General features: G+C 50.7%; 1 protein-coding gene across 1 annotated transcript; it reads right to left on the bottom strand.

Annotated features, from left to right (window-relative positions):
* Positions 1-1064: 1064 nt before the first annotated feature.
* On the bottom strand, positions 1065-10981 carry GPR15LG (G protein-coupled receptor 15 ligand). The gene is made up of 4 exons (XM_070057959.2): positions 10827-10981; positions 7486-7563; positions 7078-7221; positions 1065-1641 (listed from the first exon to the last, which is right to left on the bottom strand). The coding sequence occupies exons 1-4, from the start codon at positions 10885-10887 to the stop codon at positions 1553-1555; spliced, it is 372 nt and encodes a 123-aa protein (XP_069914060.1). The 5' UTR covers positions 10888-10981; the 3' UTR covers positions 1065-1552.
* Between the last annotated feature and the right edge of the window lie 512 nt (positions 10982-11493).

Below are 11493 nucleotides of genomic sequence, written 5' to 3'. Positions count from 1 at the left end.
AAGGTCACATGACTCCACAGTGTCACACAGCAGGTGCATGGCAGAGTCATCATTTGAACCCCAATGGATCATCAAAGCCCTGTTCCATCAACTACAGCAAATGTCCCCCACACTGGCACATTTCAGTCGTCCTGCCTGACCTTGCTGTGCCCTGACTTCACCCCAACATGCCACACACACACACACACACACACACGCACACGCACCTCTAGCTGGAACTCTCGCACTAACTCCATGCACACGTCAGCTCCTTTCTTTCCTCTCCTGCAGCCCTGGCTCTCCCTTATCTCAGTGCTCCCACCTTTGTGGAGCCCCGGTTGCCTCCTCTCATACACAGGGCCATGTCTGTCCTTGTCTGAGCCTCAGGACCTAGCACCGGGTCTGGTTGTGCCTACTCGGGCCTGGATGATGGAGGGAGTGAGTGCATGAGCCCACCCATGACAAGTTTGTGAAAGGGACAGAGAAGTCTGGCCCATCTCCAGGTAAAGACTTCTGACAGGCCTGGGTATCCCCTCTCCCCCAAAGCCCTGTATCAGGAAGCCTCTGGCCACCAGCCTTGCACCTGCTGGGTCTGGTGTCCTCATGAACAGCTGTGGGTGGTACAGGAGTGGGGCTTCTCACCTTGCTGGGAGAATCGGATCAGTAGGGAGCTGTATGGAGAGATAAGCCTCTTAGACCCTGAGCCATCTGTCTCCTGGGAGCCTCGGCTCAGCGGCTCTGTGCTCACCGTGGCTTGAACACCCCCAGCATAGGGCAGGGAAGCCAAGCCCTTCTGTGTGCCAAGCCTTTGCCCACCATGGAATCTGTCACCTTCCTTGCTCTCTGAGGAGGTCCTGTGATCTTCACTTTGCAGTGCCTGAGTGACTCAAACTCCTGGGCAGGCTGGCTTTGTGTCCTGGTGTGTTGGACCCAGACGCCTGGCTACTGGCCCTTTCCCTTCACGGCTGGATGGTTTTGTGAGGAGAGAGTGGCATAGAGTGAGGTGTCAGGGACAGTTTTCTTTAGCAGAATGTCCTGCTCTGGCCCCACCACCGACTTTCTCAAACAAAGGTGCTCCATGCATGTTGTTGCTTTGTTTATTATTTGTTTATTTTGGATGTTCTTTCCAGCAGACACAAGGCAGGAAGTTAGGAAGGGGTTCCTTCAGGGGTTGTGGGATGCAGGAGTTAAATGCCAGGAGACTGAGTGTCTCTGAGATCAGCCGAGACATCACAATCTTGTCATCTGCCTTGGGTGCTTGGGACCCTGCGCCCTAGCAGGTTTGGAAATCTATGGATTTGTGGCTTTCACAGGTCACCATCAGTGCTGGAGGGGTCACGTGGAGATGAGGCCATGTGGGTGAGTCTGGCTCAGGATAATGCTGAAGGTTGGTGGCAGGACTGGGACCAGGACCTGGAGTTCCAGAACTTTTCCAGGACTGTTGCTGCTGGAGATGAAGCCCTTCAGCCTCACAGCACATGGCTGTGAAGTTTGGAAGGGGCAACTGAGGCTACTGGGCACATGAGGCGCTGGCCAGAGGCTCTCCTCTGTATAGGGCCTCGTTTTCACAGCTCTACACCTGTGGGAGTGCTCCAGGCACCACCCATTGGTGGATGAGAGATGGCTTGATCTTGCACAGTCTGCAGGGCCCCGCATAGCGTCCTGGAAGGAGCAGTAGGCAGCCAAGAGGGATGGGGATAGGATGAAGGCAGAGAAGTGGGCAGAGCGGGGGGGGGGGGGTGGAGAGAAGGAGGAAAATATAATTAAGATTCATTTCCAAACAACAGGACTTTGTAAAAGTCAAAGCAAGAATCAGATTTTATCCTTGTTCCTTGAGGCAAAGAAGGGCACTACCGTGGCCAACACAACCAGCCCAGACTGTGATTTACTGGCAGAAGGTGGGGAGAAGGTGGCTTGTCTTAAGGAGGCCCACTTGAGTTGCCTTGGGCCTGGAGTGGGGAGACCTGCCTGGTAGCTGGGGTAGGAGGCTCTGCTACAGGGTCATGTGTGCAGGCTCTCCGAACCCCCATGCTTGTCTCATCTCAGCCAGCCAGTGCTCTGCTGACAGCGTGTGTCCCACCGCTACGTTTGCATCGCTGGACAAACCAGTCCCATTCACAGGAGGAAGACCCATGAGAAAGAAAAAAATGGCATGCATTCAGCTATTGCTCCTACTGTCCTAATTAATTAATTAATCTAAGACTTATTTATTTGAAAGGCAAAGTTACAGGAGAGGGGGAGAGATGGAGGGAGAGAGATCTTTTATCTGCGGGTTGAATCTCCAAATGACCAAAACGGCCAGGGATGGACCAGGATGAAGCCAGGAGCCAGGAGCTTCATCCAGGAGCTTCATCCAGGTCTACCATATGAGTGGCAGGGCACCGGCACCGTGGCTTAATATGCTAACCCTCTGCCTGCAGCACCAGCATCCAGGGTTCTAGACCCGGTTGGGGTGCCGGATTCTGTCCCGGTTGCTCCTCTTCCAGGCCAGCTCTCTGCTGTGGCCTGGGAGTGCAGTGGAGGATGGCCTAGGTCCTTGGGCCCTGCACCCGCATGGGAGACCAGGAGGAAGCACCTGGCTCCTGGCTTTGGATCGGTGCAGCGCACTGGCTGCAATGCACCGGCTGTAGCGGCCACTGGGGGGTGAACCAATGGAAAAAGGAAGACCTTTCTCTCTGTCTGTCTCGCTCTCTCACTGTCTAACTCTGCTTGTCAAAAAAAAAAAAAAATTCTTAAAAAAAAAAAAAATGAGTGGCAGGGACCCTAGTACTTGGGCCATCCTCGGCTGCTTTGCCAGGCACATTAACAGGGAGCCAGATCAGAAGTGGAGCAGCTGGGATTGGAACTAGTGTTCATATGGGAGGGAATTTAACCTTGCTATGCCACAACACAGGTCCTTTTCCTATTGTTTTCAATAGCAGAAACAAAATTCTGGGGCAGGTGATGCCCACATCCCATATTCAAGTGCTGGGTTGAGTCCCAGCTACTCCACTTCTGATCCAGCTCCCTGCTAATGTGCCTTGGAAACAGCAGATGATAGCTTGAGTAGTTGAGTTCCTGCTCTCCACATAAGGGACCTGGATGGAGTTCCTGGCTGCTGGCTCCTAGTTTCAGCCTAGCACAGCTCTAGCTGTTGCAGCCATTTGAGAACTGAGCCAGTGGATGGAAGGTATCATTCTCTCTCTCTCTCTCTCTCTCTCTCTCTCTGTCACTCTGTCATTCAAATAAATAATATGTCTGGAAACAGTCTGAATGTCCTACAATGGAGAGACAGTTAATTATTTATGTTAATAAGACAGTTATTATGTTAAGACAATTATTTATGTTAATAAGACAGTTAATTAGTAATGAAGAGAAATGCTTATGATGTAATGTTAAAATTTGAAGAATTAAAAGAAGAGGTACAGTAAAACTAAAAATGCATCAACATAATTGTATGGGAAATGAATCAGAAGATCATTAAGGTGTGGCGATGAGATGATCCTTTTTTCTCCTGTTTCCGGATGGTCACCATATGCAGTGTGGTGAGGTAGTTAAAAGCACAAAATCTAGAGCCAGATTATCTGGATTCGAAGCTCTGCACTAGTGCTTACGATCTGTGTGATCTTCCACAAGTTGCTTAACCTCTCTGGGCTTGGATCCCTCATGTGTAAAAAGGGGAGAGAGTAGTAACAGTATTAACTCTTAGGATTATTGTGAGGGATTAAATGAGGTCGCAGATGTAATTGCTGCACCTAATAATTTCAATATAAGCATTAGCTACACAAAAAATAAATTTAACTAGTACAATTCATCCGTGGTCTCATGCCGTCATCATAAATAAGATCATAAATCTGACACTGGTGTAGTTTCTTTCTATTTCTCTTCCCGCTTGAAAGTGCTTTTATCTTCCCACGGTGATAAACATGGTAATTTACAGCATAGGCTACTCTCTGCCATTAACACTGTCATAAGAATCTCCCACCCCCATTTCTGATGGAGGCTCACGATTTCCTGATTGCTGTTTGCCCTGTTCCCTATGCCCACTCTCAGATCCCAAATGCTTCCCTGGCTCCTCCAACGAATATGTGGTTGACTGGTTGCAAGAACGCTCACAGTTCTCTGCCCCTCTTTTGTAAGTTTCTCTCATCAGGATACAGGGCCTCTGCCCCTGCTCCTAAGGCTGAGCTAGAAGACAGGTCCAGCTGACCAGTAGACTCATGGAAAACAACAAATGCCCACTGCTCTGGGTCACTGAAGTTGGGAGTTGTTTATCGAGCAGGTTAGCTAATGGATAGACAAGGGATCTTCAAAAAGCTCATGGAAAAAAAATGCATAGATTTTGAATTTTTTTCTACCCAAATAAACTTATAATTGAATCCTATTTTTCTACTAACTCTCTGAAGCCACTTTATAATTACGAGGAGCAAGGCCACGGCATGAGGCCTCATTGATTAGCCCATTGGGAAGCAGGGCCTGCCAGTCCCTCCTCCTCTTCCCCATCCAGGCTCTGTTGTTCCAGGCCCTTGTGTCTGCCCCAGCACTGCTATTGCCGAAAACAAGCCAACCCTCAGTGAATAACCTTTGTCCCTGCCTCTGAGCTGCTTCTTGAAGACAGACAACCTTATGGTGAGGGAGGAATCTCTCTGGGTGCCTTGCACCCTGAGTTTCCCACTGTGGTCATGTCATTTTGCTGGCCTTGGAAGCAGGGAGGCTGGCCCAGTGCTCCTAGGACTCGGGTGGTCTCTCAGCTCCAGGCTCATCTCTTAGCACCTCCCCAGTCTTCCCCAGGGCCTTCCTTGGAGGCAGCCTCACAACATGTTGGTGAAAGGTGGCCCAGTAGAGGTTCCAAGGCTGCAGACCTTTCCCACTGGTGGGGCTTAGACAGCCTTCAGTGTGACCCCCACGTGAGCCTGAGCAGCTCCCAGGCTCAGAGCCAGTGCCCGATGCCCTTGAAAAGCCAACTAAGTCAGCTGATGGAACACTCATTAAAACAAAAAACAAAAAACAAAAAATGCCACTGTGACAATGCTACTTAGAGATTGCTGTGGACTTTTCAGGTACTTCAGACGAAGCCCTTTTTTCAAAATGTAAATGGTGGCAAACTCAGCAAACTGGCCCTTGCAGCACATTGATCCGTGAAGACGGTTTCGTCACATGGATCCAGAGTCCTGAGCCTTGCTTCACACACTGTCTTCCCCACGGGCCTTGCACAGGGCTCAGAGCTAAAGCAATGCGTTGGAAAAGTCAGAAGGAGGAGTGAATGTCACTCGGCACGATGCTGTCAGCTCAGGCTAACCCTGGGTCAACATCTCTTCCTACGACAGAGGCACCGCACCCTCACGCTGGGTAAGCTCCAGCACACGAGGCTGGACGGCCTCGCACAACCCCGCTGTGGATTTCACAACACCCTGGGAACACAGATGCATCTTCTCCCTCCTTTCTGAATCCCAGAGTCAGCCCTGCAAGATGACAATGCACTGCCAAGCCTGGGCAAGAATGCACAGGCTTTGGTTTTCAGTGTTGCAATTGCTGGTCTCCTATCAAAGCAGCCTCTGTGGGGCCAGCTTTGCTCCACGGCGACAGCAGGGCCATGAGCACAGGGTCCCGTGTGCCAGGCTTGCTGCCAAGTGTGTCACAGACATGACCCCGTCGACTGCTCATTGTGATGGGAAAAGGAAGATTCCACTATCAAACCCTTTTCACAGATAAGGACACTGAGGCTTAGCAATTCTGGCTGCCGGCGCAGGGGCACTCAGCTCCTAGGGACGGAGCTGAGATCCTGACGAGATGGCGCTTTCCACGAGGAAAGCTGCCCTGCTCCAGCACGTGCCTTCATGCACCTGCTGCAGAGAGTTCCTGCCAGGAGCAGTCTGTTGCCATGGAGAGAGGCGGGCAGATCCTGGTTTCCGGCTCTGCCTCAGTTTCTCTCTGAACCTCAGTTTCCCAGTCTCCACAATGGAAATAAGATCTCCCTAGGATGGTTTCAAGTACTGCAATGAGATCACGCAGTGAGCACCCAACAGACATGTCTGCATTGCTCTTCTTGTTCTACGGAGTTCTGTAAGGAATGTTCTTAACCATAGAAAGGAAAAGAAATCTGCTCTTGACATAGGAGCCATGGACCTGGATGACTGTCCCGAGACAGAGTGAGAGTAATGCAGGGCTGCCCTCACATTGGGCAAAAGGGCTAACCTGGCCATGTTTCCTGTACACTGTGTGTGTCTGCACCTGAGTGTGGGTATGTCCATGTGTGTGACTACATATGGACGTTTGCCTGTGTTGGTGTGTGTGTCTGTGTAACTGTGTGGTGTGTCTATGTAGATTGTGTATATCTGTATGTAGTGTATTTTGTGTGTGTTCTATGTGTGTCTGTGTGTATCTGTGTATAGCATGCATCATGTATGTCATGTGTATAGTGTATATTGTGTTGTGTGTATAGCATATGTATCTGTGGTGGGTCTCTGTGTAGAGTGTGTCATGTGTGTAGCATGCATGTCTGTGTATAACATTGCGTCTGTGTATAGTGTGCATATCTGTGTGTGTGTATAATGTGAGTATCTCTGGGTGTAGTGTGTGTGTAGTGTGCATTTCTGTGTGTGTAGCATGTGTGTCTGTGTGTGTAATGTGTGAATAGTGTGTGTGTCTCTGGGTATAGTGTGCTCTGTGTGTGCATAGTGTATGTAGTGTGTATGTATCTCTGTGTGGTGTGAGTGTGTATAGTGTATATGTATGTTTAGTGTATATATGTCTCTGGGTGTAGTGTGTGTGGTTTGTGTATCTCTAGGTGTACTGTGTGTATCTCTGGGTGTAGTGTGAGTGTGCACACATCCTCATCTTCCTCATCAGCTGAGCGTGTAGTTGGAGGCTGCAAGAGGCGAGGGAGACAGAGCCACAGCCCTCGGCCCCCACCAGGGCTGGAACCAGGCAGCGGCTCACCTCCCTCACCTCCGCCTTCCCTGGAGGGGCTCACACCCACTCAGCCTTGTGAGGGGCATCTGGCAAAGTAGCTATTTTTATCTGGGCCCAGCTGGCTGTGATGGCACTTGGGAAGGAGAAACGGCTGAGGGGGTAGCCATGGGGTCTCACCGCATCCCTCCACCCCCTTGTCATTCACACCTGAGCGTGCCCTCCGCTGGACAGGATTCGTGGAGGCTGCGAAGTGCACAGAGTCTCTGGTGTTGATCACTGGACTTTGGGGCCTCAGCCGTGAAGGATCAAGGGACGCTAGGATCTCCCGGGATGCCTGAGAGGGCTTTGGAGCTACAGAGAAGCCGGACAGAGCCCAGGTGGGCATCAGACTCTGCAGCCTTCCCCTGGGGCTCAGCCTGCCCCCATGCCCCACCTCCCTCCCTCCATGCAAGCCTGCACAGTGTGGCCTCACAGCCTGGCCAAGCATCCCCAAGTGTCCCTGAGCCCCGGTCTGCAACCTGAGCTCTTGGGAGCTGGGAGCCTGCAGCCTTCCCTGGGGCTGGGCCTGTGCCCTTCACCACCCCGCACCCCACCAGGCAGGGTATGGGCGCCTACCTTTCAGGATTGTCCTAAGCGGTCTGGCAACTGGACAGCAGCGCCACACTCTCTGGGACCGGATAGGATGTCTTCTCCCTGAGGGCACACACAGAGGAGCAGGGACCTTCCCTGAGCTGCCTGGGGACTCCCCTCCCCCTCCCCCCAGGAGCACCTTGACTGAGTTCCACTCCTATGACCCTGGGTTCCCCAATATCAGTTCAAGGAAACCCAGGACCAGCCAGGCTGCGGGAGGGCCCAGGGAAAGAGTGGGCCTTTTTGTGACTTAGTTTTCAAAAACAAATAAAAAATATTCAACAATTACAGTCAGTGGTGGTTAAGCCACCAGTTGGGATGCCCACATCCCATAATGAGAGTGTCTGGGATTGAGACCCAGCTCTGCTCCTGGTTCCAGCTTCCCGCCAATACACATCTTGGGAGGTAGCAGGTGATGGCTTGTGTAGTTGGATCCCTGCCACCCACATGGGAGACTTGGATTGAGTTCTGGATGCCTGGCTTCAGCCTGGCCTGGCTGTTGTGAGCATTTGGGAAGTGAACCTGGAGATGGGCAATCTCTGTCACTCTCTCTCTGCCTTTCAAATAAACTAAATAAATAATTGTAAAAATTTTTAAAAAGAAAGAACAGTCAGTGCTGTGAGACACTATGCCCCCAGAACATGAGGGGTCATCAAGAAGCTTATGGTAAGGGCCGGCGCTGTAGAGTAAGTGGGTAAAGCTGCCGCCTGCAGCACCTACATCCCATATGGATGCCGATTCCAGTCCTGACTTCTCCCTTTCCAGTCCAGCTCCCTACTAATGCACCTGGAAAACAGCAGAAGACAGCCCAAGTGCTTGGGTCCCTACGCCCACGTAAGGCACCTAGAAGAAGCTCCTGGCTCCTGGCTCCTGGCTTTGGATAGATCCAGCTCCAGCCATTGTGGCCATTTGGAGAGTGAACCAGCAGATGGAAGACCTCTCTTTGTCTAACCTTTTAATTCCCATTTTCCCTGCACTTTTTCAAGTGCCCCCTTCTATTACCCTCAATGCCCTCATGTTCCAAGCAACCTTTCAGCTCTGTGGTTCAGAGACGTCTGTGCCCTTCGGCATAGTAATACTCCTCTTGGCAATCTCATCTAAGAAAAGAATCCTCAATAGAGGAAATATTGTATGTGTACATGTGCCTTTTGCCACATATGTAAAATAGCAAACTTGTGAACCCTCTAAATGCTTATGCACATAAATTCACGATAGGACACGACTGTACCTGAGGCCAAGTTAGACTTAAAATGCAGGAATCTGCCAGAAATAGTCCTAAATGGAGAGGAAACTTGATGGGGAAAGATATTCATCCCCTTGAGCTGTCATTAGGGTGACACTGGCAACCTCAAACACATCTCAGCACAGAGGACCGACAAATGGCACGCTGTGGCCCATGTGTGCGAGGATTCCCTTGGCTGCTTTCCTTGTTACGTGTGAGGCTCGTTTTCATTGCAGGCCCTTCACAAAACAATTGCTTCCCATAATCCACTGGCCCACAACAGCTGCTGCCGACAGTCTGGTACAAATGCTTCCAGATAAACTTCAGTCTTAAGTATTTTGGGTGATTCTAACAACACAGTGACAAGGGGCCAGCGCTGGGGCACAGGGGGTTAAAGCCCTGGCCTGAAGTGCTGGCATCCCATAGGAGCGCCAGTTCTAGTCCCAGCTGCTCTTCTTCCAATCCAGCCCTCTGCTATGGCCTGGAAAAGCAATAGAAGATGGCCCAAGTCCTTGGGCCCCTGCATCCATGTGGGAGACCTAGAAGAAGCTCCTGGCTCCTGACTTTGGATCGGCACAGCTCTGGCCATTGCAGCCAATTGGGGAGTGAACCAGTGGATGGAAGACCTCTCTCTCTGTCTCTACCTCTCTCTGTAACTCTTTCAAATAAATAAAATAAATCTTTAAAAAAAAAAAACACAGTAACAAATGAAAAAGGCTCAATGTGGAACATGCAGGGACACATAATTAATAATGCAAAATGCTGCATGCAAAATGCTGAAAAGAACTGAAGAAAACATTGAACAGAGAGAGAAAGAGACAGAGCAAGTTCTTCCATCCACTGATGCACTCCCCAAATGACTTAAATGGCTAGGGCAGGGTCAAGCCAAAGCCAGGGGCCAGGAATTCTGCATAGGGGCTGGGGCCCATGTAGTTGGGCTATCTATTTATCTATCATCTGTTACTTTCCCAGGTGCACCAGCTGGGGGCTGAATCAGAAGTGGAGCAGCTAGGACTTGAACCAGTGCCTATATGGGATGCTGATGTTGCAGGTGGTGGTGGCTTAGCCTACTGCACCACAGTGCCCCTTCTCTCTTTTCTCTTTGAGAGGTGGGGGTGTGGGTAGGGCAGAGAGGAAAGAAGAGAACGCTTTCATCCGTTAATTAGCTCTCTAAATGCCCATAACATCTGGGACTGGGAATTCAATCCTGGTCTCCCACGTGGGTGATAGGCACTCAGCTGTTTGCAGCGTTCCCTGCTGCCTTCCAGGATCTGCATTAACAGGAAGCTAGCTGAAATCAGTGGCCAGAGCCAGGACTGGAACGCAAGTACTGGGATGTGGGAGGGAGGCAACTTAACTGCTAGGCCAAATGCCCACCCCAGCATGGCTATTTTTGAATCATGAAACTATGGGTGTTTTTCTCTCTGTATCTATTTCTATATCCACAGGTCCAATACATGTTACAATAACCATAGCTACTAAAGAAAAAAAAAGAAGAGGAAAGTAGGCAGTTTCTAGGGGGTTAGGCAAGAGAAAATTTCAAAATACTCAGTGATATGATTGAAGAAAGGCAAGAGAGCTAAATGCTCCCACAAACAGGGGGGAAAGACCATGACTTCCTCTTTCAAACCTGCAGGAACACCCCTTACCCCTCACCACACACTCCCTCATCTCAGGTACCCACTGTGCATGAACTTCGGGGACTCAGATTGTCTAGTTAATTAACTCATCCACCGCACTGACTGTGCTGCAAACTTGAAGCCAGCATAGCAGAGTGGCTCGGAACCTCGACCTCGGCGGGCCCGTAGCTTTGCATCATTAAACATGCTGCTCGACTTAGCGTGTCCACATGCCCGGGGAAGCGGAGGCTTTTGACGGAGACTGTGGGGCCTCAAGTCCTTAGGTCAATGGTTGGGACCACCCCTATGGCTAGCGGTGCTGTGTAGGGTCAGGAGAAAGAGCCTGGCTTTGGCAGGGCTCTGGGCTGCCCACAGGGGCTGTCCCCCAACAGTTCCTGATAAGAACCTTAATGGATCCTGGAATCCCTGCTCAAGGACTGGCACCCAGGGCTAGTGGTGGGAGTAGGGGTGGGGGGCTGCCTTACCTTCCACAGGGAAGAAGAGAAGCAGGATGCAGAGCAGGCTGGAAAGGACTAGAAGCCTCATGGTGAAGTGGCCGGAATCTCTCACGTCCTGGGAGAAGGCTGGGCTGCACCTGTCCTCCTGGGAGCCACCCAGAACATATATAGTGTTACACAGAGGGGCGTTTCTCATGGGTAGGGCTGCAGCAGCTTTAGAATTCTCCCAGAGTATAGCCAGCCTCTCCCAAGAGCAAAAAAAAAAAAAAAAAAACAATCAGCTTTTCCAGCAGTGGAGAGCATTTTGTGACTGTACCAGACAGCTGTAAAAGCCTAGCCCAAGTACTCCCAGTGCTGCCTGGTCTCAGCCATCAGGGCGGGAGACTCCTGCCACAGGGAAGCCACTGTGTTGATCGTTAACTTTTAGTGTCAGTAATAATTCCATCAAATGTAGATCTCCTTGCTTATGCCTTAGATATGACTGGAAGAAAGGCCATAAAACACATGGGCAAAGCCCTAGGGACTCTCTCCAGCAACCCCGACCATGCAGGGGCACAGGCCCTGGAATCAGATGGCCTGCTTTGAGTCCTTGCTCTGTGGCCCTTATCAGCCATGTGACCTTAAACTTGACATTGAATGTCTGTGACACTGCTGTTTGGGAAACAGGTTCAGGGCTACTTCTCCTACAAGGTGC

Source organism: Oryctolagus cuniculus, chromosome 15 (assembly GCF_051225735.1).
Source record: "Oryctolagus cuniculus isolate XC-2025 breed Fujian yellow rabbit chromosome 15, ASM5122573v1, whole genome shotgun sequence".
Taxonomy (NCBI): Eukaryota; Metazoa; Chordata; class Mammalia; order Lagomorpha; family Leporidae; genus Oryctolagus; species Oryctolagus cuniculus.
Note: the sequence above shows the minus strand (reverse complement) of the source record. Positions and strands in the feature narration are given on the sequence as shown.

Coding starts and splice junctions, on each gene's coding strand:
- GPR15LG (XM_070057959.2), bottom strand. CDS start 10,887: ATGAGGCTTCTAGTCCTTTCCAGCCTGCTCTGCATCCTGCTTCTCTTC. Junction 7,564..10,826: donor TCTCTTCTTCCCTGTGGAAG/GTAAGGCAGCCC, acceptor GTGTGCCCTCAG/GGAGAAGACATCCTATCCGG. Junction 1,642..7,077: donor CCAGCGGAGGGCACGCTCAG/GTGTGAATGACA, acceptor TGCTCCTTCCAG/GACGCTATGCGGGGCCCTGC.